We start from the raw sequence: 26,202 nt of genomic DNA on the forward strand, positions 1-26,202 counted from the left end.
TATGCAAGCTTTTTGGCCTTCCCTCCCCTATTTGCTTTTTGGAGTGGAAGGGAAAGGTGGTGTACGTTCTGGCAACATGAGAGCGAAGATAAAATGAATTAGTACCATACACTCCCACTGCCTTTCTTAATCAAATTTCGACGAAAACGTGATTTGGGAAAATCATCGGTTTTTTTCCGACACACGACAGATCAACGGCGGACTGAAAAAAACTGTTATAAACATATTAATAAACTAGTTTCACATATATATACATAGGATCAGGTATCGCCATAGGTAGAATCGGGTATCGCCATTTTCTGCGTACTTTATTTAAATAATGCAGATTATGTAAGTAGGAATCATTACAAATAATCTTAACATTATTATTGCGAAGGGTGGGTGGGTGGAGGGTATTTTACACCGAGTCAGCAACCAAGACTATGTCACCGCAAAACATATTATAAAATGGTTATTATTTGGTTAAGTTTGAACATCTCGGGCCGGAGAAATTGTTTTAAGAGAAGATTTTTAAAACATGAGCTACTAAGAACTTATTCTCTCCCAGAGGTTTTAATTCTATGTAGCTACTTACTCCCTTTTTGTTTTAGTAAACATATTTTTACTTGGCTGTTTTCGCACTTGCAATACTGACTGAAGTAGGCTAATTGGGATGCTTGTGTATGTGCTGTGTAAGTGGTTTTGTATGATTTGTCGGTTACCGTTGCGACACAAGGCCGAGTGACGGTTGTGGAGCAACGAAACTCAAAACCTTGGCCTCGTCTTGCAGTTGTTGACAGCGCAGGTGGTGTGTCTGTTTGCAGGTATGGTGTTCTGCAGCAGGTGGCATGGCGCTTTCGCGGACATCAACCCTTAATGAGGAACGCCGTCGGTCCCTGGTGTCGTTACGGACCTCGTCCATTGAGGTTAACTCCCTTTCACGGCAGCTGGTGAGTACCGACACAACGTCTATCTCCCTTGTCGCGCTTTTCTTTTCTTTGTTTTGTTTAGCTTTGTTTGTTTGTTTGTTTTTTTGTATTTGTTTTGTTTGTTTGTCTTTGTTTTTTTTGTTTGTCTTTGTTCTGTTTTGTTTGTTTGTTTTTGTTTTGTCTGTCTTTGTTTTGTGCTTGCGAAGTCTGACGTCATGAATTCGTTTGTGAGAGAGAGTTCGGTTTATCCATTCGACTGCGACATTATCACATCAAGTGGAGACGAAAGAAATAATTTTTTTATTTTGTCTATGCGGCAATCCAGTTCAGCCATATAAATGAGAAAAAAATTGCATGTGCCGAATGCGGGTTCTGAACCGCTGACCTACTGACTATCCTCTTTGGCTGCACTGTTGGACCACAGAGAAGTGGGGTCGGGGCTGGGGTAAGAGAGAGGCGGAGAGAGAGATGCTGTAGCACACACTGAGGTTGAACCCTCTTTCCAGCTTTGATTGATGCGCCACTGAGCGGCGTTGTGTGTAGGCGAGTGACGGCTTGCGATGATCGTGAGTGATGCCCTGTGCGGTAGACAGGGTACAGAGGTTACAGGCATGGTGTTGGTGGCTGTTAATGAGGGCAACAAACGAGGTGGGGGTTGGTTGGTGGCGGCAGATGACCGCAGACATGGAACCACTGAAAGGAGTTTCAAAGAACCCCCATGACAAAGGACAAATATTTCATTCACAGCATACGAGATAAAGAAAAAAAAAAAAGAAGAGTCTGTTCAGTTTGAGCACAGGTGTATGGAAGAAAAAAAGAAAATGAAAGAAAAGAGAAAATACCAGATTGCGAGAGTAGAAGTTTTAATTTTTGCAGTTTGTTTGTCTCCCCATCTGTCCATCTTTCAATCCCTTTTGTAATGTACTATCATATTTGTAATCGGTCCGACACTATCATTTCAGGGGCCGTAATTAGAGGGACAGTCCCTTTTCTGTTTTGGTAGAATCTGTTGAGAAAGTGCACTAGTGCGACTGAAGTTGATTTTATGTCAATGCTGGGAAATCGGGCAAGTGGCCGATGGGAAGTAACTCGTTCTTGTGACTTGCACTTAGGGATGATGATTATCGCCCTTGTCGTTCTGCCGTTGAGTGTAGAACCCACACAACACACACCAAGAAAACAACACAGCAACAAGAGATAGTACTCGCACATACACGTGCACGTACATTTTCTTATTTTTTTCTTTGTTTTTCTCTTTTCTCACATATATTCTCTCTTTTACTCTGACATGCATACCGCACTCGCATTTTGTTTACCTTACGCAGGAAATTTGTATCAGGAATAATGTCTGGACAATTTTTTTTTGATTGTTCTTTGCATGTCCGATAGTGAAGAAGAGTGAAAAAAAACAGGACGTAAAGTTTCAGACAGTTTTTTTTTTTATATTGTAATTCTGTTCTAAATCTAGTTTTGTATGGTTTTTTATTTCACGATCACGTGAAAGGAGGTGAGGTGGGGAGAAAGAGAGAGAAGAAGAAGAAAGTATAAGAAGAAAAAAAATTTCTGCAGGCATGACTTAGAATTTTCATGCCCTTTTCCTTATTCTCCAACGGAGTGGTTTCTACTTCCAGGGATCCTGCTATATACACTGATGAAGACTTGCACGTGCTAATTTTTTTTTTTCCTGACCAGCGTTAAAACCAGAAACAGCGATACAGTTTCTTGTCATCTATTGTTGCTGTTGGTCTCGTGTTGCTGTCTGCGTTGTGTTTCTGCGATGAAGTTGATGGAGCTGCGAACGACCGCGGAGATTTTGCAATCGGTCAAGGGAGACAATACTAATCATTTAATCAGTCACGACCCTCGCCGTTGTAGACACGGGATTTTCGCCCTTGCATTTCACATTTGGCAAATGGGGGAAGGGGCTTTGTCTGGTCATCTGTCTTAATTCGACGATGGTACACTCGACAGTGAAGAAAGAACGGCTGCGTGGTATTCGCCATTCTTAGAAATGCTTAAAGTTCGCATCAGTACACTGGTATGCGAAATTGGGATCGCCTTGACGGTTTAACCGTTTTGCCGAGAGATTGTGTGTGTGGAGGGGAGATAGAGAAAGGAGGGAGGGAACTGGATGGTACACGCTCTTTGATGTCACATCCTAACACATGATCTTCTATGTCACTAATACTTACCAACCATTATCGCAAACCTCCACCCATTCTCAACATTAAAGGTTTAAACTAGTCTTCAGGTTTCCTTAAATGGAAGGCAGACAGAAAGCAATCTTGGCAGAACTGCATGGAAAGTATTCTTGATGATAACTATTTCCGTCATAAGCAGTTGCTTCCCCCTGATAATAACTTTTGATGGGAACGGTTATGGCCGCAGTGAGGAAATCCATTTACGTTGGTGGTAACGCAATAAGACTTATGTAAATATTGGCAAGAGCTTAGTTTGGTGGACGAGGCGTGGGAAAAATATGGGAAAAGGTAAAGGGTTATGCAAAAATGGATGAAAAAAAAGGGGGGGGGGATAAAAGAATTTTTTTTAAAAAATGCTTCTGTGGAAGCACAAAATTGTATTTCTAAGGCACACCATGGACGGGAAAGTTAGGTTCTCGAAGGGGAACAGCGTTCGACGACCTGGACGATGTTTACTGTTCAACAGAACTAGCATTGACATGTACATTAACATGTGCACGGAAATGTTTAATATTTCGTTCTTTATTTGCTACTCTGTACAAAGGAGTCAGTTGACGCATTTCAGAACATCTCTTTTACATCTATTTTTACATCTCTTAAGAAATAGCAGAGGTTTCTTGAAATCGTTGAAGAGAACTTCATAATTGGAAAAAATGGCCGAGAAGGCTATCGACAGTGGTCCTTAACTCAAAGCCAGGCGCTGTCTATAAACAATAAAATGGCGACGCAATTTTAGTGAGATAGATGTTCCATTTAATAACAAGAACAAAATAATAATAATAATAATAAAGAAATTACATTTATTAATTTAAAACGAAGCCTTTTATAAAGGAGTACATTAAGATAACATAAGATGACCGCGGCGATGTCACGTTCACTGCCGAGCATCTCCAGGAACCTTTTATTTAACGTCAGTTTGACGTAGATTTCACGTTGTGTTGTCAAAGCTTTGATTGACCCATTACATTACTTAGCCCTTCTATTTCGCCGACGAAATTTTGTAAAGTTTCTATTGTCGGGTGTTGCTTGACGTAGTTATACGTCTTTCCTGGTAATATAGCTCCACCCACCCCAACCCCTTAATTCTGTGCTAACCCTATTTTATTCGCTTCCCGTAGGCACGAGTTTATTTTTTTAACACGTTTGGCCAGTGCGGTAGACTTTTTTTTTTCCTTTTGCTTCTCGAAAAATTCTGTTACGTTCGCCTCAATTTTGCCCTCTCTGCGTAGAATTCTTACAGCCGATTGCAAGAAATAATATTTACAGAGATATTTGTCTCTGCGACTACAAGAAACAACGTATTGTAGTGGCATTTATCCTGGCAGCTGAAGAAAGATATGTGTAGATATATCTCGTCGCATTTATCTTGGTGATTGCCAGAAACAACATCAAAGCGGTGTTTATAATTGTGATTTCAAGAGCCAGCACTACAGGAACATTTATCTCAACGATTACAAGACATTATGTGTACAGTCGCATTTATCATAGGGGTTGCAAGAACTACAAGAAAGTAATGTGAGTGCACATATTATCTGATTCATGGAGGAGGACACCAAATAGAAACTGATAAATTGGAATCAGTGTTAAGGGGAATGCGATCGGTGTGTATGTGCATGCGCGCGCGAGGAAAAAGGAGGGAGAGGGATGGTCGAGGTCTTTTTAATTTCCAGCGCTTGTCCCCTTGTCCACTTGCCTGCATTGATGTTTTATTTATAGTCTGTTGTCCCCGTTGCTGCTCAAGAAATTCATTTGCTGTGTACGTGCGTTGACCCACCAGCACACGTGCGTGCGAGCACCCACGCACGCACACTCGACGAGCGGTCTGTTCTATGCCAACACTGTCCGTCGCTCCAGGAAGCTCGCGGTCTAAGAATGAGGTCTTGCTGCTTGATTATCCTTGTCGCCATGAGCGTTGCCATGGCAGCAGAAGGGATTTGCATCGATTCAGTATGTAGTCGGCTGTTGATAGTGGGTTGTTTGTTTGTTGTTGTTTTGTGCAGCTGATGTCTCGGGCGGTCCGGTGGCGCAACGGTTAGTGCCTGTCATTAGTACAGTGAAGGTTGGCTGTCTTGGGTTCAGTTCTCGTGTCCGGCATCAGTAAACAGGACAGGCTGCCTTACCAAGATATAATATTAGTTGCTGGCTCGGTGTTTTACACCAATTTCCACCCATCCCTGTGTCGATGATCCACACACCCCCCCCCCGCCCCCCATTGGATGGAACTTATGTGATAATCAATTGTTTTTTCGTGACTTTTAAGGTCTTGTACAGAAACTTTTTGTTTGAGTCGCTCTCTGTAGAAGTTTCGAAGATTAAAGAGAGAAATTCCTTCAAAGAAAACAAAAATGAGGGAGATATAACAAAGCAAGAACGTAAGCAGACAAGGTAAATTAATTCCCTTTGGATCCCACATATTGATGAGTGACTTGACAGCTTTGGGTTAACTATTCAGCTAGCACCTAGCAACGTGACGTGCCGTGACCCCAGGTAGCTGCCAGCCTGACCCTGGATTCTTGAGAAGTTCACAGTTAGCATTTAGTCCGCTGAAGGTTCGGTTGTTAGCATGGTATGTCTGCAGAAGCTACTGCATCAAAATCATATTTATTCAGGATGCAGCACACACACACGCAAACAAACGCACTCCCATAGAGAGAGAAGAAGATTTGGCACAGATGACACGACACCAACATCCAGTGCCTCAAAGGAAGTTTCTTAATTAGACTTTTCTGTCTGACCTCGGCGTCGCTGGTCGCGCGATTCGACGTGGAGCTTGGCTCGAGGCGCTGTCAGCAGCATCACCCAGCAACACCAGCACCACCCAGCAACACCGCGGGGGAAGCAACCAAGAGGGGACACAGAACACGAGGTAGTAGACTCCTAATAAACTGTTTTTGAGAGATCTTCGAGGACCAGACAAAATGAGCATTATACGCAGTGGGCAGACGAGAATATCGACAGTCCCCTGCAATACAGCCTGGTGTAAACAAGCTCCAGGCTCCCGTAATAATAGAAAGCAGTAGTGGCAGCTTTTTTATGTGAGCGGTTCTTCCCCTCCTATCCCTCCCAATAAAAAAACACTTCCATTCAAGCTTCAGGACTTGCAGTATCGTCTGTAGTTATAGCTCCTGGTGACCATGCACGCGTACTTTGCGCGCGTGTCCGTGTGTGTGTGTGTGAGAGAGAGACGAGAAAATGTTCCTAGACGTGGGTCGTTATTGTAATGGTGGTCCCAGGTACCTGTCAACGTGTTTTATTCGCATCCAGTCATCACAGAGGCAGTTACACAGGGGCTACTTTCCTCGCCCTCCACGGCTGACTGGTTTCCAGGCCTAGCTGCACCTACCAGCACCCGAGCTGATTAAGCGGCGAGTGCGAAGTGCCTACCGTAAACTAGTTCGTAAGTAAGGTAGCACACCACAGTCATTCATCTGCCATTAATCTGGTAGTCTGCCGACACCAATTGTCAGCCTTTGGCGAAGTTGTCAGGACACGAATCATTTAACAAATATCCGGAACCATACTAAAATTTGTAACATTAACAGTGAAACTTGCAATAAGTTCGTAAGTTACATTTTTCTTTCTTTCATTATCCTCCATTTCCCAAGCTTAAAGACAATAACACAACATGCCACAAAGTTTGAGCTTTTGCACCTTCGTCAGCACGAGAGCTCGGATCACCCGCTCTTCCTCTTCATGTCGATCGTTAATTTAAACCGGAAGTAAATTTAACCACGGGTCTCGTTTTAGAAGTTAACGCGGAAAATTCACCTGCAAGCAGTCGAGTGATGTACCCTCAATTTTTGCACCTTTGTCAGGCTTGTTGTCGTTTATGAAAATGTTCTGGTTGCTCACTCTGCAGCTCTTTCTTCCACATTCAGTTCAGATCATTTAGTTTGTATTGAACTCGTGAAGCAGATTTTCTTCTGCGAACCTTTAACAGTTGCCAGTCTGTGATTTGGTGGTAATACTATATGAGGTGTGTGTGAGGGGGAGAGAGAGTTCCCTCCTCACATCCTGTTTTCCATACAATATATCCGATATTTTGCATCAGCTCAGACCCCTTCCATATCTGACACCATACATGGGATCCCTGGAGCTTTTCAGCTCAGACTGAAGCGTCCATGCAACTAAAGGCGTGAATGGGTTTTTTCTAAATAGCATCTAAAGGGGAGAAGGGAGGGGAGCTTCGTTGTTGAGGGATAGGGGTTATGGAAGAGACTTACTCTGTGATTACTGGGGACTGGTCTGTCTCCTTACAAAACCCATAGAAAGCCGAGATTTATGAAACGAAGGGGGAGAGAACACTTGATTTAGCCTCATCTCCGTGTGAAGTTTTGTCGTCCGTTTTTATTTAGGAGATAACCATGAACCTTGTGTTTATGAGAAGAGCAGTGAAGGAAGAATGCCCGTTGGGAAGGTTTTTTTTTGGGGACGATGATGATGTATTTCTTCTATTTAAGGTTTTCTTCCCTTGAGGGAACATGGTTGGGGGGGGGGGAAATAAAAGTTTGTTTGTTAGAGTAAAAAATTGACATTTTCATAAAGTTTAATGTATTGTGACTGAAAAACAGTTTAAAATTAAAACCCATCAAATTTTATCGTTTATCTAGCATCACTAAACAATTTTGCAGCATTACTAGTAACTCGTGAAATCTGTAACGTGTGTAATAACCTCTCTAAATATAATGTTCAAACTAAAAACTAACTTGGAAATACGCTTTTCATTGTTTCTCGATTTGTAATATTTATAGGAAACAAATCTTCAGGGCAGACAATCTTGGCGGTACCCAGTTTCCCAAACAATCACTGTCAGCCATTGATTTAACTGGAGAGTTAAATATAGTAACATTTGACTACTACAAGTGTGACTCTGAGATATATTTCCACGGCGTGGCAAGAAAAGATCGCGAGCAAGACGATTTTTCATGATAATTGAGCCGTTAAAATGACAGAAAACAACTCCGGGCCGTGAATCCTGTAACGGGCATCAGTCAACGCCGTCGTGACGTCAGCCCGTGAAGTCTCCATCCATTTTGTCAGCTGATCAAAGGCAAGACAAACGATGTGGCTGCGGCGGCGCTGTACATCACGAGTGACGTCGATCTTTGTCGCCTGGACCTTGTTAGCTGTACATCGCGAGTGACGTCAGTCTTATTGCGTAGACCTTGTTGGCTGTACAGCGCGAGTGACGTCTGTCTTATTGCGTAGACCTTGTTAGCTATACAGCGTGAGTGACGTCTGTCTTATTGCGTAGACCTTGTTAGCTATACAGCGTGAGTGACGTCTGTCTTATTGCGTAGACCTTGTTAGCTATACAGCGTGAGTGACGTCTGTCTTATTGCGTAGACCTTGTTAGCTATACAGCGCGAGTGACGTCTGTCTTATTGCGTAGACCTTGTTGGCTGTACATCGTGAGTGACGTCTGTCTTATTGCGTAGACCTTGTTAGCTATACATCGCGAGTGACGTCAGTGTTATCGCCTAGACCTTGTTGGCTGTACATCGCGAGTGACGTCAGTGTTATCGCCTAGACCTTGTTAGCTGTACATCGTGAGTGACGTCAGTCTTATTGCCTAGACCTTGTTGTCTGTACATCGCGAGTGACGTAGCCTTATTGGCTAGACCTTGTTGTCTGTACATCGCGAGTGACGTCAGTCTTATTGCCTAGTTCTTGCGTAACCTTTTCGTCATTAGGATTAGAGGCTGCGCTATTCTCGGGGCAAACTTTTTGTGAAGGTAAAGCCACCACCTCCCTCCCCATTCCTCGAGGGTGTCGGGTACCCAACAGCTGGTTCTTCTCCCACTTCTCTCCTCATTAAAGGTCATGTCAAGAAGCCTTATCTCTCGAATGTGTTTTCGAGTGCCACTTGTTTGTGGTTGGGGTCACCACCACCTGTACTGTTATCTGTTAGATACAGCCGTTTACACAAAAACAACCGTTTGTTTTGCAACCTGTCACTGAGGGAAGGGAATAGTAAGTCTGCAAGGTGTGTAAAATGACACAAGCGGCGAGGGGGGATGTTTTGACGTGTTGAGGGCTAGGAAGGTAGTCTTACCTTTTTGGCAGTGGGTGGGATTGCAAAAAGAAAAAAAAATGTTTACCTGCTTATGAATAATTTGTTATCCGGTTTGCAGGAAGTGAACGTTAAATGGAAGATGTGTAAGTTGAATACTGCCAACAGGACACGGAACATTTTGACTGTACGCCTATGAGGGAAGGACGCCTGTGATGTGTGGAACTTTCGAGAACTTTACTCACAGATAGTATAGAAGTCTGTGGGCTGACCTCGTCTTCTCATGTCGTTGTTCCTTTTGCTGTGAACTCCATCCTTGCTCGACTCTCACACACCCCACCGCTGCATCATCTCTTGCGGCATCGCCTGTTGCGCTGCAATAAATCGCTTTCCATCTGTCGCACAGACTTCGCACTTTGATTATCGTCCTTTCAATTCTCAGCTGACCTCCTTCCCCTTTCTTTGTGCGCATCTTCATCAGCGTGTATTGCGCAGATATGCTTTTGCGCGTGTTGGTGTGTGTGCCAGGATAGTTGCAACGCATCCCCTCCCCTCCCACTCAGGACCAGTGTGCCAATTCACTTTTACAATGTCTTTTTTTAGAGGGAAGCAGGAGGGTGTTGTTTAACCATAGTTTCTAATTCAGTCTTTATTGCCGTTGTCAGGTGAGATGGTGACCCCGAGCCAGCATGTTACCCCGTGACAGCTTGTTTCGTGTTGGCCGACCAAGCGGATCTTGGCGGTTGGTGTGTTGCGCACACAATACGTCACAGTCATGTGCACAAGCGAAGCAAGGGGTAGGCGGGGTGTCATGGAGAGCGCTAGAGATCCTAGTATTCCACGAAAGTTCAGCGTAGGGAAGGGGGACTACATAATTTCGCAGTGGGAATACCTGTACGGAGGTCACGTGACCTGGTGTGCCTGGCCTACCTGTGATTTGGTCCCCTGGCTACAAAAACCTCCCGTTAGTGTTGCGTGCTCGTAATCTCACGTCGAAGTGAAGATGAACATGGAGGTGCTTTGATCATGGGCTGTCGTTCGTTAAAGGGAGGATTCACTATGACATGCAGCAGAGACAATTGTGTGTTCGCAACACTCGTCTGCTTGAGACTTGACCGTCCTTTGCAGTGCCTGCATCACACACCCGGAAGACGGAAACTTGGACATACGTATGGTGTGCCACAGTTTGCTGCTTATTACTAACCCAGGAAGACACATACGGATGTATTACATCGCCCGAAGCCATTGTACTGCGTACATAGGGTCCAACTGACGGAAAACCGTCTCGGGAAGATTCCATCCATCGCCTGCGGAGCGACGTGTGCAACATGGTGAACAGCGTCAATTGGCACAGCGGCCGGAAATTCCATCTGCAGGTGCCAGCCTTGAAGAGGTCGTCTGATGCAGTGCGTCATCAATGGAACCACCGTGCGTCGATGGAGGTCACAAAGGTAAAGGTCAGGTTAAAGTTCAGCAGGTTTCTCTGTCCATGATTCTGATGTTTGTCAGTCGGTAGACCCCCCGTGAAAAGCATGTTCTAGAACACGTGACTTTGTGTGGACGTGTTGTACCGCGTAAAACTTTTCCAAACATCGTCATATTTTGTCCAGGCGCCATTGGGCGGTGTAGAAATTATTGTTATGAATATCATAAATATAATTATTATTACATTTCCTGCAGTACTTTCCCATTTAAGACACCCTCCCCCCCCCCATTACACACACACACCTTTCTAGCAGCAAATTTTAAATCTTAAATTATTTGTAAAATTTCTTTTTATTTCTTTTTAATTTTTAGTCATACGAGTTAAATGGGTATGCTAAATATAGCACGGCGCGTAGATTTGGACTGTTGGTGTGGGGGGATCTGTTGTTAACGGTTGTCCTTCATGTCCGAAGAAGATGAGGGTTCGTATGATTTATTTATATTTGTGTCTTCTCGAGTGACTCCTCGATCCCAGATTATGGCGCCGACAGGGAGCACCGGAACGCCGGTTTCTTTATGACTGCTGAATATACTCTGGAGAAATCTGATGTAAGCTGCACACTGGAAATAAAAAATACCTAAACCCTACACAGGGACATGCCTGCTTCCCGTGCCAGAAAATGCCCGTCGGGTGTTAACAGTTTCCTCATGATTTACTGTTCCTATGACGTCCACGTGATGAGTACTTATGTGACAACGGTCTTGACAAAGATACTTTAGTCTAACGGTTGATAACAGGCTAGAGTTGTAAACCAGAAATACATTCATACCTCCACTCATGGGTTTGTTTTATCTGCTCTATATTTACAACCATGGCAAATTTTCTTTACCCGTGACTGTGAATCACAAACAAGACGGGGACCTTTAGATTGTCATCAGACCTCTCTCCAAGGAGTTAAACTTACAATTTAAATTTACAGAACAATAAGTGAGGAGGGGGACGAAAGCACAGTAAACTGTTTTGTCGGCTTTTCGTTATCATCTTTTTCTTCGTTGCGTATCTACAGTTGCGCACAAGTCTGATTGAACTGCTCCCTTCTGTCAGATTTGTTTCCCATCCTTAATAATCAGGATCAGTAGTGAGTATATTAAACAGAAACACCAGCTGATAAAGAGTATCTTCACTACACAATCTTTTGAAAAAAATACGTTTGTTTTTCTTGCAACACGTAAATTTCTCAAGAGACCAAGATAATCAGAATCAATCGGCTTTTGCCTGATGGGTAATTGTCGACACATGAGTGACACAAGTACTCGCCTCCCTTCATATATAATGCATATACATAACTAATTTTTTTTTGCTAGAAAATCCCTCTCCGCCCTCCTTACGACCCAAGTCAAACCGAACTCTGGGACTTCATCTTAAAGAGGAACATGAGTTTCCGGACTTGGACAGAAAAAGGCGATAACTCGGTGCTTCGGAAACGGTTCGAGCAGTCTGGAACGAAAGTGTAAAGGGATGTAATCATTATTCTCGTAGATAGGACGGAGTTAGGGTTCCTGTCGCAATCGATTCAGTGAGTTTAACCAGGATTTTCAATCGAGGCTGGCAATAGCCAGAGTTCTGTTGTCATGGCTTCCTGTTTGACCCTCTAGCCTTTCCCCATCGCCGCGAGGGTGGGTAGGATGGGATCTGATGTTAGCGCCCTTGAGTACACGTGCATAATGTATATCAGTACATATTGCGGATGTCATATATTGTCAAGTCATGTTGCACAGGAGCATCAACTTGTACAAAATAGACTATCGGTTCATAAATATATCGAGTTATACGTTAACATTATTCTGGCAGTCTAAAATCTTCAGGGCCCCTCGCTCAGCAAGTAATTAAGTTGTTTGCAGTGCGTTTCTTGTGTATGGATCATTTTATTTATTTGAAGGACTGCGAGACATTTTTTTTTCTCACCACGAGTTGTGATGGCACAGTCGAGGCTTAATTCCCGAGAGGAAAGTAAAGACCGCAGAAACACGGGTGCCTTCCATTTTTCTTCACGTCCAGCAGCTCTAGGAAACGTCCCGTGGGTCAGACGCGACTGACCTCTCTACTGACCTCACACGTCGGGTATGTTTACAGTTAAGTGCACTACTGTCTTGACCTCACACGTCGGGTATGTTTACAGTTAAGTGCACTACTGTCTTGACCTCACACGTCGGGTATGTTTACAGTTACAAGGCACTACATAGCTTCCTGTCTTGTAGCCTTTGTCACTATCTCAATGATTTAGTCTGCCTTACCTCGGCGACATAGAAATTGAGATGAAAATTGTTTCTTAGATCCCAACAAGAAAACTCGTCCAAACACATGTAGCCCACACTATTACGAAAAGAAAACATGACAAAAAAGCAAAAAAAAAAAAACAAAACAACAACAACAACAAAACAAAAACAAAACAACAACAAAAAACAACGACCAAAAAAAAAACAAAACAACAACAACCAAAAAACCCAACAGTTTTTCGAATGTCAGTCTCCTTCTAACCATTCAAGTCGGCTTTATTTATTAACTAACCTTTTTACTAAAAGAGTGGGTGGCCGTGGTCGCTGGATGATAGTTGGGGTGAGCCTGGACATGGCGTTTTGAATTCAGTCTGTTTACACCTTTTCTGTAAGGGTCGAAGGAGGAGATTCTGACACCAGACTGGGGTTACGTGAGGTTTGGAATTTTCAGCCTGTTGACAAACGTTCCCGAGGGGTTTGGGAAAGTTAATCTCTGGGCAGAAGTCTGGACGTGGCGTTCTGAATTAACAATTCTGATGAATTTTGTCCTCCCCTTCCTCCCCATCCTCCCACACACACACCCCGCCACCAAGATCTGGATGGCAGCAGCACTCGTCTGTTCAACGCCCAGGGTCCTGAAATCTCGTCTGGCCTTTGTGGCCACATATCATCGCATCTCGCTCTGTCATCATCGCTACGACTGGAATGAAATAGGGAGGGAGTCTACGACGACTGCATTTATCTTTTAGTCGCAGACTGAAGAATGGAATAATAATGAGTCTTCATGGGGCATAGCGTGACATGGCGTGAAGGGATAGTGTGGGGACTAGAGCCCGGAAGGTAGAAAGGGAAAGGAAAATATTTTCTCGAGCGCAATTTTTTTTTTCTAAACACTGAGTTAGTGTCGTCAACAGCCTTCTACAAACACCCTGTTGACAATAAAGTTATGTCAGTCAGCCACAGGGCCTAGCATTGAGCCATACATCCGCGTTGTTGGAGGGTATGCTTTTGTCTCCGACACCCTGTATCTTTTCATACGAACGGAGTTCAGTCACGCGCAGTCCTCGAGTTTGAGATCCACGTGTAAGCATGACGTTTACGGGTACCTGTGACGTCATCCCCTGCGGCCAAGCGCTCGACATCGAGCGACGGCAACGCGTGAACAAGGGAAGTACTTTGATGCAAAAAAAAAAAAAAAAAAACCCAAAAAACAAAACAAATCAATAAATAAAATGTCGAAGTGGGATTGTTTTGGTAGAGTTGACTACAACCACCCGATCTGTTGTAGATGACGGTTATAACGATGAAGTTAGCGTGCACCTAAAAAAATTTCAGCGTGAACAAAAGTTTTGTGACTATTTTTAATATTTAGCTATAACATTGATATAATTTAAGTGTATAAATTAAAGCTTGTTAATTTTAATTACTTTATATTTTGAATGGACTTACAAAGGTACCAAAAGAAAATAATACGTGGCTATTATTTACATGGAATTAAATAACCAAAGAAACTATACAAATAAAATTCTACGCTTGACATAATATTTTGGAGTAATAAATGAATAAAACTTTGAAGTAATAGAATGAAATATTAAACGAAGAATAAAATACACCGTAAGAATGTTTAAAAATAAAATTAGTATATAATTCGATACAAGCCTTTAATTTTCGCTTGGCTTAACTCGTCTAAAAAATAAAAGGTATAAATGAATTTTTTTTGAAACATTAAATTAAAAATAACGGTTGATTAAAATGGTTAATATAAGAATAAGTAAAAAAAAAATAAAAAAAATTAAGAAAATGCTCTCTGCAAACACTGTACTTTCAGTGTAAAGATACTCTATAAAAATAAAATTGTTCACAGGGATGTAGTTTTATTTGTTCTGAGAAGTAAATATATGATTTATAATAAATGTGGGCGTAGTTACTTAGCAGCGCTTCTGCGGTTCAGCAGAAGTACACGTTTCCATGCCGCTACCCGTATCCGTCGCTGCATCTCAAACTCTTGTTAAGATAGTGTTGGGCAATCATGGGAACTGTGTGATCTGTACCACCGCAATCACCATTCACCAGTCGCCATCGTGCTCTGGTCAAACACTCCATCACTCGCCCTCGGCTTGTGTGCACCTCCGCCCTTGTGAGAGACTGAAAATAGAAGCAGCTAGCGGAGGGCGCGGGGTTAGTCATCGCTCAGGCCTAGTCCAAGACCAGCAACAAGAGCCTGGCAGGGAGTCGTGTAATGAGCGCTGTCTTCGCCACCAGTGTGGAGAGATCAGACTTTGCCGGGGATGTATCGATCATCGAATGACTAGAATTATACACCATCACGCTCATCCGCCTCCATCACCTGCTACGTCGCTCTTTCTCTCTCAATCTTTCTTTTCCCATCTTAATCCTTCTCACACTCTCCAACCTAGTTTTGTTCGTTCGTCAGATTACAGTTTTGTTAAACATGAACTTTCACTCCAGGGTCAGAAAGGCGATGTAAGATTATCTCCTTTACCAGAAAGGGGGAGGGAGAAGTGACGGGCCTTGAACCGGAAGCTTTAGTAGTCTCAGCTGCTAGAACCGGGAGCTACAGTGGTCTCGGTTGCTGGAACCGAAAGCTACCGCGGTCTCGGTTAAATCGGAAGGTAAGGTTGCCATGAACCGGAGGCTGTACAAACCAGAAGCTAATTCTTGTGGTTATTCTGTGGATTAGAAGCTAAAGCGACTCGGCAAAATCCAGTCTCTACACATTATCTTGCCAGTCCCGCCTTTGGCCACACTTTGTGGCAAATCGAATTTTTCCCCCGAGTTACCCCCAGTTACAGATCGCGCACCCCTTAGTTATAAATCTTTTTACGAGAAAACAAGTTGGGACTGTGTCTATACTAGAAGTTAGGACAGCCTAGGTAGCCACGTGATCCAGAGAGTAAGGTAGTCTCCATAACCTAGAGTTGTTTTCTGCCCAGTCCAGAGGAAATTTCTCAGGGTGCACAGCTAATGTCTGAGGGTAGGTAGGACAAAGGTAGAACTTATGCTGTGTAGCTGGGGCCGCAGCTGATCTCACTTTCTGACTGTGGTTTGGAGGCTTTTGAAGTATTTCCTCCGTATTAAAACTTATAACATTGAATTAGATTATTGTGTCTGATGTGCGGTTTGCACGCATTGTCTCAGAAAAGTAAAAAAAAATATTTTAAAGGTTTTCCGAGTATACAAGTAAATCTTCCAGCCGTATTATTTTTTGTGGAAATAAATGAAAAAAAAAAATTTCGCTTCCAAACATAATTGTAATACCAGTCAGATAAATTGAATTCAGCATTTTTTTTTTCTTCTTTTGGGAGCTAACTTACTGGACACTATAGTCGTCATACAACCGTTGGTCATTTCACATTAACAGAGTAACGGTTAGAAGCACGCAGGAAGTTGCCAGTGTCCAGTAAGTTCAAACCATGGCGAAAACCTGTTTCTCAGTCACTCTTTCGCGATCTCGCCGTCCCCGAGACAGCGCGTGCAGCAGACGTGTGGCAGTCTCGGGTGCACATAACCTCTTTTGATGAGCCTGGACTGAGCAGGGTGGACCACTGTCGCAGGCTTAGTCAAGATTTTGGTGGCTTTTCTACAAGGCTTTTGTACAATTATCTGCACTTGCATGAATGACACATTCATTTTTATCTAAAATTAATAATAATTTTGAAAACGTTCAAAAAAATTATTCCAGAACCACAAGAATAGGGGAAAAATTGATCAAAGGAATGAAGACCAGAAATAAGGTCGACTGAATGAGAAACAGAAATAATATTACAAAGCTCTTCTTTTTTTCTTTTTTTTTCGCTTTGCTTGCATCAGCTTGGGAGGGTGTCAGCAATTATCTTGTGCTAGAGTATGAAAGAGCCTCCGTTTCATCGGTTCCGGTGCCTCCTCAATATGACGCAGTCCACATAATTGCAGGCTTTCTGAAGTTGATCTTCACTGAGCCGCAGGATGGAAAGAAGTATTCTGCGTGATGGCGAGTTGCATGATGTGACAGGAAGAAAGGGGTATCCTCATGTTACTAGAGCTCAAGCAAGACGTCTGCTCACCCTTTCACATACACACGAATACTTGCGCGCGCACACACAAAATATAGATATACATGCATAAATGCGTTCGCACATCGGTGCAAATACACATATCTAAATAATGACCCAGACGTGTTCAGACATTCGCAAGAATACAGGTGTTTTACTACTTATTATTCCAGATAGTATCTTTCTTCGCGTACGGGTGCAATTTTGCTTTCTTTCTTTTTTTTTTTTTGCTTGTTTTTGTTTTGTTTGTCTGCAGTAGTCGCTAGGGTATCCTATAAGCATAGTTTTTTTTATGTAAAAAATTGTGTTGTTGTGTTTTATTTTTATGTTGGGCTGATCGAAAGCTTTTTCCAGATCGCTGGCAAATGAATGGAAGGACGGTTCAAAAACTGCGCATGCTCTGTAGGGAATCTCGTGCCGCGGGCTGATGATGGCGGTCCAGAGTGGACGTAACTGTCACTCACAGGCAGAGCACAAAGCGATCGAATCACCCCAAGGTGTCAGGTCCTGGTGGGGGGCTGCACCTGCCAGCTGCGATAGTTTGACACGAGAAACGGCGAGGCAGACAACCTCACGTGACCCTTGTTGGCAAACCGTTAGTCCAGAATTTGCGAGATTTCCATATTTATTCATAGCCAAGGTTTCTCTGTGTGTGTGTCGCTCTCCTCTCCCTCGCGAGAAGCCGTGCTTCAATGGCTCTTCAGCGCAGCAACACATTAATACTTAATATTCACACAGTGGTACATATGTACTTCTTTCTTCAAGTTCCCTCGATAATCAGTACTTTAATATCTCGACACATTTTTCCCCCTTGGTTTCACGAGGGAGTCCGGGTACTTACTAATACTTCAAGGAGTGACAGTACTGCTTGGTACTTCGAAGACTCCCAGTTCTGCTTGGTGTCTTGAGACCCAGTACTTCGTGGTACTCAGAGGAATGAAAAGTACTTCGTAGTACCCTGAGAAGACCCTGTACTCCTTGGTACCTCGAGAAGTCCCAGTATTGCTTGGTGCCCCAAGGAGACTCAGTACGTCGACACTGCAGTAAATGCCAATATTTTGACTATAGCCGAAAATTAAAAAAAAAAAATAACAACAAAAACTAAAAGAAAAACAAAATAACAACAACAAAAAATAAAACATAAACAAAATAACAACAAATAAAACAAAAACAAAATAACAACAACAAAAAATAAAACAAAAACAAAATAACAAAAGAAAAAAAAACCCAAACAAACAAAACACCAACCAGTAACAAAATCGGTTAACAGAATCAGCTTTACTTGAATCTCAGACTGACACCCCGCAGTCAGCAACAGAAGGGGCAAAGGGTAAATAACTCGCGCACCGAATGCTATATATAAACACGTAGCTATTAAAGCGCGTCAAGAGAACATAATCGTGTAAGATCCGCTCCCCTCCCACTCCTCACCACAAATCACACGTCTGATGGACAAGAAGCTTCACTGGCTAAATCTTGTTGCAGGAAGATAGCGTGAGCGGGCATATACACACTCGCATTAATGCTGGGGAAGAGGAAACGGGAGGGAGAGAATCCAAGCTCAAATAAAAAAAATCTCATAAATAATATAAAAAAATCAGTGAACTGCGCATGCTCTGTCCCAACAGGTGTGTTACATACTCTCCTCTCAATAAGAATAATCCACAATACTCGTTTCGCCTGGAAATCGTTAGTAAGATGTTTTGGGGATGATGTGGGATTATCATCCGTTCCCCCTTTTCAAGAATTTGAAAGATTTGAATAAACCAAGGACAGTCACCATTTTGGGGGTGAATAAAAATGCACTTTACAGAGTTGTTGAAATTCGCAGGTAAACAGAAGCCCTTGCAGAACTTCGTGAGAGACATTGCAAGGATGCAGGGTTTGTTTTTCGGAAGGATTTGAGAAAAATGTGATTGGGAGGCACATTAACAAGCTGCTCGCAGAATCGCTATCTACAGCACCATCGGTAATAATCTGTCATTCTCTCCGTCTCCCCACCCTTCTCCTTTCTTTCGCGCTGGCGAAGCAGAGATTTTTTAGTTGTTTTCAGTGGTAAACATCTCACCTCGCATTCACCAGGCAGTCGATAACAATCTGTCATTTTCTCGCCTCACTTTACCCCTTCACACTTTCTACCTATTTTTTTTTTCTTTCTCTTATTTTTTTTCCTCCTCTTTCTTTCGTGTCTTGTCTCGTTCTGTCCTTCCATTAGGTCTCTTTTCTCATCTTACACCCATTCGTGCCCGCAGAAAGGGTACAACAGGCCGTGACGAGTGTTCAGGCAAAGAGTCCTGCCAGCAGTTAGCATCTCATTCCACTCACAGCGAGTCCGGCAACAGCCAGAGATAAACTGTTGTGGGTTACATGAGTGACAGGAGCTGTTGTGGTCAAGAACTGGCCAAGACATTTTGAATGATCTCTGTTTTGTTCACAGTTTGTCCAACCTTTCACAGTGCGGGCCATTCCTTTGTGTTATTTATGCGTTTGCTTCGAGGAAAGGTGAAAGGGAGAGGAGGAGGTATACTTGGGTCCATGCAGTCAAGGTAGACGATTGAAGGCATGACTAAACCCTTTATAAATAAATTGCCATCGGGTAATTCGATGCGGATAATTTTAAACCTTTTCACTTCTCAGATTTCTCCCAAGTTTTGTTTCCTCCATCCATCTCAATTTCTGTCTCTCTACATTGGCAAACTGTGTGTGTGTGAGAGAGAGAAGGCGAGCAGAGCTCAAGGAGTTTCTCTCTTCCTGCTAACATAATGCATAGTAGATTTTTCCCCTCATTTGTCAAAGTGTACATGACTGAGAAACCCTCAAAGGGCTTAGGACACGACTGGCAGCCAATACCCCAGAGGTGAGCGGCCCTGTTGACAATGTACTTTACATCTGAACAGTAGTTTTTGAGTGTGAACTCGTCCTTTTTTCATTTGTTTCGGATAGATATCGAAACTTTTAGCTTTTTTGAATATTTTATTTAAGTAATTATGTCATAATTAAGTTTTCGTTTGATGCTACTGCCTTTTTCGTTATTCTCATACTTTGTTCGCTGCTTTCCGGTTTGCAGTATTTTTTTTATTATCTTCATATAATTGAGGGATAGAGAGTTCAAATAAGGTTCAGGCGATCATAAAGCTACAATGCACGCTCTATAAGCACCTGATTCCGGCCATTCCTACACATCTTGATTGGCTTGTGGATTTTTTCTAGGGGGGTTTGCGGATGGAGGAGAGTGAGCTTTTCTGATAATGTCTTTCCAATCCCCGGAAACCTGCAGCATCCATCGATGACTACCACCCTACCACCATCCAGTCCGCACTTTGTGCCAAGGGTTGAAGTGCTTTTCGCGACCACCCTCGGATTGGTCTGTGCGTGAGCACTAAATAGAAAGTTCTTTTTGGCGTTGTAATTATGGAAACATATATGGCTGACCATTAAGAAAAATGGACGAGTTTTTTTTTTTTTTTTGGAAGAGGGTTTTCGAGTAGTACGACCTTAAAGGTCAGACAGCATTAGTGCTTCGTCCTGAGGTTGGTTGTCCGAAGACAGACGCCACTTACTTAGCAGTCGACATCTAGTGAGCTGTACTTGTAAGAGCCCAGTCCTCGGCTTTCCGTTGTAGCCTCGCTCTGAAGTAGCCAATCGGATGCGAGGGTAGACACCCGTAGGGTTATTATGGCAAAGATGTGCCACGTTGACGTCACCCATCATCTTGATGCAGCGATCCAGTGTGAGCAGACGATCTTGTCATTTCTCTTTCTTTTTTTCTTTTTTTTTTTTTTTGGTGGGGGGCTTGAAGTGCAATTGTAAGTTATTGCGAGACTCGTAAAACGAGGTTGGCAGAAAGCGTGGAGAAATAAAAATGGAAATGGAAATTTTAAAAAATTTAACTACTTCAACTTCGGCGTCTCGAGTTTCCCGAATTCAGACAAAACCTATCTTAATTATTACAAACCCCTTTTTAAAGCATCCAGATTTATTTGTTGTTTAGAAATATTTTACTAGGTATACGCCGATGTCGGGTTTTATTCCCTCCTCTTCTTCCGATTTTTCCATAGTGAATGACGTGGGAAAGAGCAGACTGCGTGGTTATATGCTGATATGGATACCAATCCCCGCCCGACCAAATCGGATTCTCGAGGTCGTATTTCTAGAGTCCAAGACTATAACTTAGTTTTATCGTCCTTGCTAAATTTAAGCACGCTGCTAAATGCGCTGCCAGAGGAAGGGTAACAGGACTTAGAGGCGGCTTGCTGGCTTGCCACCCTGTCCTGATCCTTAAGACGCTCGCAACAAAGCATTCGTCCCTGTACTGTAACAGTGTTAACGCTGCATTGATGTTTTCTGCATAAACAGGAATTTATGAGACGAGGTGTCGGTCGTAGTGATGAAGAATTAATCGCTGTTGTGAACCACCCGGTTCCAATAATTTTATCACTCTGTTCCATATGCAAGTCACGTGCTGTCGATCAGTGATCGATGACAATAGACTTTCTCGCTGATTCATTCGCCATCCTCTTTTTTTTTTTCCGCGCCTACTCCCGCAATGGACATACATATGCACTTTTATCTTTCGCACCTTGCCTGCACCATACCGAAATTTGCATTTGAACTTTGCATTGCGAATAGGAATGCATCCGAATTCCAGCTCAACCTGAGATTTAATTCACAGACGGCTGTGCCTGTGTTCCAATACTGCGTGTTAGTAAATGGTTCAAACGTGTGAAAGAATGTGATGCTGCATTCTAGAAAAGAAGAAAAATAATCGTATTTTTTCTGCTTGATTTTACTATTGTTGTTGTTCTTTGTCTTTTTTTTTTTTTTTTTGTCATAGACATAAAATTACGAGGCTTCCTGTAGTATAAAGGGTCATAATCTTTTTATTTTCCTTTCTTTGCGTCTTTTTTAATTGTGGTAAAATCGTTATCGTACCGGTTTCAACCTTTCTTAACGCAAGACATCTTTATTCTTAGCTGGACTGTCGGCCGCTAACATCCGCTAATGACACTCATTTTTTCTGTAGTTGACCGTAACAGAAGGCTAATTAAAGCATGTATAAATGGCATTTTTAAAAGGTCCGAAGGAGCGTGCGTGTAAGTGAATGGAACGCCATACTCGTGGTACAGGTCGATTGACCTTTGCTGCACTACAACGTCCAATTACGTGCATCACCACCAGGTGTCGCCCTATTCTTAAAGCGTGTTCACAGAGCCGAGGGCGCAGAGTGCATGCACGCAAGAGCGCTTGATCCCGGAACGGATTGCTTTTGTCTTTTTTTGTTTTGTTTTTGTCTTTCATTCTCCACCCGGACGGACACAACGTGAACTGTACTTTAGTAGTCAGTGGGGTAGGGAAGAAAGACGGAGAAATCACCACAATAAGTATACAGCAGCTCAGTTGTTGTTGTTGTTGTTGTTTTTTTTGTATTAGTTTAAATGAAAGCGCGGTTAGTACAGCGCTATATTCACACGCATTATATTCTGTGTACCTGCATGCAGGTTGACCAACAGACTGTCCTACGTTGTTTCAGCCGTGCAACTTCTAAACACTTCTCTATGGGATTGAATAGGTTTTGGGTGGGAAAAGTACGACAAACGGACATCTTTGAACCGGCCTGTCTGCCAAGATGTGAAGTGGAACGGACACACACACGCACACACAGTGATGAGTGTTATTTTTGTCTGCAGTTCTTCGTCAATTTTTCAAGGGGGAGCCCGTCTTCTGGACGCTTTCAAAACGCCTGGTGACCTTTTGCAGAAGCTCTAGTGACGGCTTTCGTAATTTCTAATGACATTGCTCTTTGCAAGACGTGGTGACCATTTTTTTTAAATAGCTGGTGGTGGTCTTTACAGACCTCCGAGAATTCTGTGCGCATCTCTTAGTGTTCGTTGCAGACTTGTTCATGATCTTCTCATCTCTTGTAGTGTTCTAAGCAGAACTGATGTTAATTGAAGCAGTTCTATCTTAATCTGGAGATTTCCTAGTTTGTTTGGGGTGGAGGCTGGTGGGTGAGGGAAGAGAAAAATCTGCCAGTGTTCTTTGTAGCTGTTTGTCTCAGACTTAGTGCTTTCAAGTAAGCAGCAGTGGTGGTAAAGATGTTTTGACGACTGCATTAAGTTCGGCATTTTGAAGTCAGCAGCAATGGTTGAATTAATAGGTGAAGTATTTCTACAGCTGTCCCTAGTCTTGGGATAGGGCAAAAAAAAACGAATAAAGTTCCTAGTGTCTAAGGGTCGGGTTGACTCCGCAACAGGAAGAACATGATCCGTTTTGTCGTCAGGAGACAGTTTCCTAGGAATCGATTCTTCGTTTAGTATAATCCGACACTTGTGTGATTGGCATCGCTAGCGTTATCAAGGCTTTCTTTCCTCCTTTCTCTCTCTCTCACACACAGAGGTGCCACCACAAAAACATTAAAAATAAAAAAACAACAACTAAAAAACAGGGTTTGGAATTGGTAATATCGAATCATAGCTCCTGCTTATGACTTATCTTTATTTACTTTTTTAAAACAAGACTGTACAGGCACATGTACAAGACTGTAGTGGAATAACATTAATCATTTATCCATGATCATTAACAATCTTCACATCCTGTCGTGCACGAAATATCTTTTGCAATAATAAGCTATCATTGTTCTGGGATATCATCGACTCACTGCTATTGCAATAACTGAATGCTGCTAGATGACAATACTGACATTTTAATGGCTTTGTGCAGTGTTTATTGAAGGTGTTTATTATTGATATCACTAATTATGATTGTTTAATTACGTAGCAGCTGGCAGGAGAGAGGCACATCAAACACGTGGTCATCATTGTTATTTTCATTTTGGAAGGATCGGTTCCTTTGTGTCCAACTGAAAATGTGTTGTGATTACAAGGTACAGGAAATGAAATGATAGAAAGAACTTATTGCGACCCTTTAAAAACTGCAATTTAAAAAAAAAATATTTAGGTTGAATCTTAAAAGCACCGTGTTCATTCTGTTACTACTGCTACTAAATGTATGCTAATGTTGACTCAATTACTTCTCGCTCATGACCCGCAATTATTTTTTAAATGAGAAAAATGGTTTCTGAGTGAGCTGAGAGTAATGACATAAATAGCAGCAATCTATTTCTAACTGTGCCGCCATCACTGCTGCTGCCACCTATTCAGGACCTAATGGATTGAATTCAGAGACCTCTCGTCTGATCGGCCCACGTTTGGCACACAAGTTTGGTCGAGTGTAGCATGTTGATAAACCTGCGATCTTTAGAACTGCCTGATGAAGTGCGGATAATTTAATAGTGCTGATATAAAATAGAACTCTGCGATCGTGTCTTGTCTCCCGCGTTCACTGAAATAGTAGATGAAGGCATTTCAAATCGACCTCTAACAGAAGAGGAAAGACAGCAGCTCTTCAGTTTTCTGTTGTCTGCTGTTGTCTTCATATTTTTGCCAAAACCATTGTGAGGATTTACTTTTAAGGATTCTTAAAAGATCAATATTTTATTTAGTGTTTTGTTTTTTGTTTTCCTGCTTTTCTGGGTAGTGGGTAAAAGAATTACCGGGGCCAAACGGAAGAGTTGCACCCGTGCACGTACGCACACACACACACACACTCACCCCCACGACTCTCAATGGCGCGAGCTGTCATTAGAGTATTAGAGTATTTTTCTTGAAGCCTGATGAGTCCATGCAGTCTATCGCCATGTTACAGATATTTGCTGCTAGAGCTGACGTTTCTGTTTCATCCACGTCATTAAATTTGACGTAATCATGACGCCAAAGACAGATTGACGCGCCCACGGTCTAAAAACTATGACGTCATTTTAGCGCAGGTGATAACCCGGAACTAGACGTTCCTAGCGTTCAGTGAACTCGTGCACCACTGAGATGTTAGAATAGCTTCAGGGTCTTCCTTTTTTCCCACAGGTGGTAATTTTGATTTTAAATAAATTGTGAATCTCTTGAACTTATGAACATACGCGCTAAAGTTTCGTAAATTAGCCTGTAATAGCAAACGAGGAAGAGAACATCAAACAAACAACACCTGAACTACACAGTCCCGATGATCAACAATAATAAAAATAATGTTAATAACAAACAGTAAACGCAAAGAGGAGCCAAGTAACAAGGAGTATCGTCATTTAGCAAAAGAAAGACGAGCAGGGAAGCTGCAATAAGCGGAAAAGGGGGCAAGGGTGTGAATAAGGACTAGATTAAATTGAACTCAGATTGGTTTTTAATAACTTTTCTGAAAGAAAGGTATCATGCTGATACATTCATCGCAAAAGCACTTATAAATACTGTCGACGATATGTTAACCGTAAATATTTATATAGTGACGGAAGGATAGGCGTGCGATGTTTTGTATTGACCTTTCGGTAACCTTTTTTTCCTTGCTGACGACACGTCGATTGTCTTCATGTTTTTTGTTTTAAAAAAAAAAGGACGAAGAAACATGCCAACACACGCAGAACAGGTGAGCACACGTGACGTTGATTTCCGGTGCTGCCACCACGTGAGGCTGAGCTCCATCTTCCTTTAGGCGAGTTCGCGTACTATGCAGCGAGAGTAAGCTCCCCTGCTTTTGGAACGAGGCGGGCCGCCATTTGCAGGGGACGCAATCTGCTCTCGCACGCTACTGCACCAACCAACCAACACTTCAGGTGCCGTGGGCGGGGTTCAAACGTGTAAAACCAGCTCTAGACTTTGCGCCCCTAAAGTCTTTCTGCGATTCCAGAAAATTTGAGAAAATCTTGAATGTCCATAGGTGCTTGCTTTTATTTTATTCATGCATTGCGTGTGTGCTTACATTAACGAGTTGTCGCGCTTGTCGGCTGGTAGGAGTTCACATGTTCGGTCTTAAGAGGAATTTGTGCTTCACTCCCACGCTTTTAAATCGAAAGAAACGAACCGAGAACAGGATGATTGGCACGAAAGGTAGAAGGTTGAGAAAGGGAACTGGAGGCCTCGTCTGTAGGGAAAAGCCCACACACTGCGGCCTGACACATCTTCAGTGTCGAGATAACGGCAGTCGGAAATTAATTTCTCGCAAACGAAGAAAGAACAGACTATGTGCACCAAAGCTTTGAAATTTAACCGTAAAGCTCTGAATATAGGAAAAGCAATCAGACTGAAATTAATACGTGATTACTGTGCAGTTTACATTATTTTAATAAAAAAATTTGCATTGTTCATGTGGTATTTAGTTGTCAGCAATAACCAGGGTGTCGGATAAACCTCGTCATGTGGATTTTGATGTTAGTATTTTTTTAAAATCTACAAATCAACAATAACGGGTTGGCGTTTCAGACACCGGACATCAGCGAGTAATTT

The 26,202-nt window shown here is 42.6% G+C and overlaps 1 protein-coding gene across 8 annotated transcripts in view; it reads left to right on the plus strand.

The window, feature by feature from the left end:
• The window catches only part of LOC112553810 (transient receptor potential cation channel subfamily M member 3-like), a 144,900-nt gene that overhangs the window by 34,848 nt on the left and 83,850 nt on the right, over positions 1–26,202 (plus strand). For 7 of the 8 annotated variants that reach the window (XM_025221270.1, XM_025221263.1, XM_025221261.1 and 4 more), the window contains exon 2: positions 804–929. In XM_025221270.1, the coding sequence (XP_025077055.1) occupies positions 828–929 (102 nt within the window). In that variant the 5' untranslated portion in view covers positions 804–827. Of the gene's footprint in view, positions 1–803; positions 930–9,158; positions 10,574–26,202 lie in introns of those variants that run through there. The other variant, XM_025221268.1, reaches the window with a different exon arrangement.

Source organism: Pomacea canaliculata, linkage group LG13 (assembly GCF_003073045.1).
Source record: "Pomacea canaliculata isolate SZHN2017 linkage group LG13, ASM307304v1, whole genome shotgun sequence".
NCBI classification, from domain to species: domain Eukaryota; kingdom Metazoa; phylum Mollusca; class Gastropoda; order Architaenioglossa; family Ampullariidae; genus Pomacea; species Pomacea canaliculata.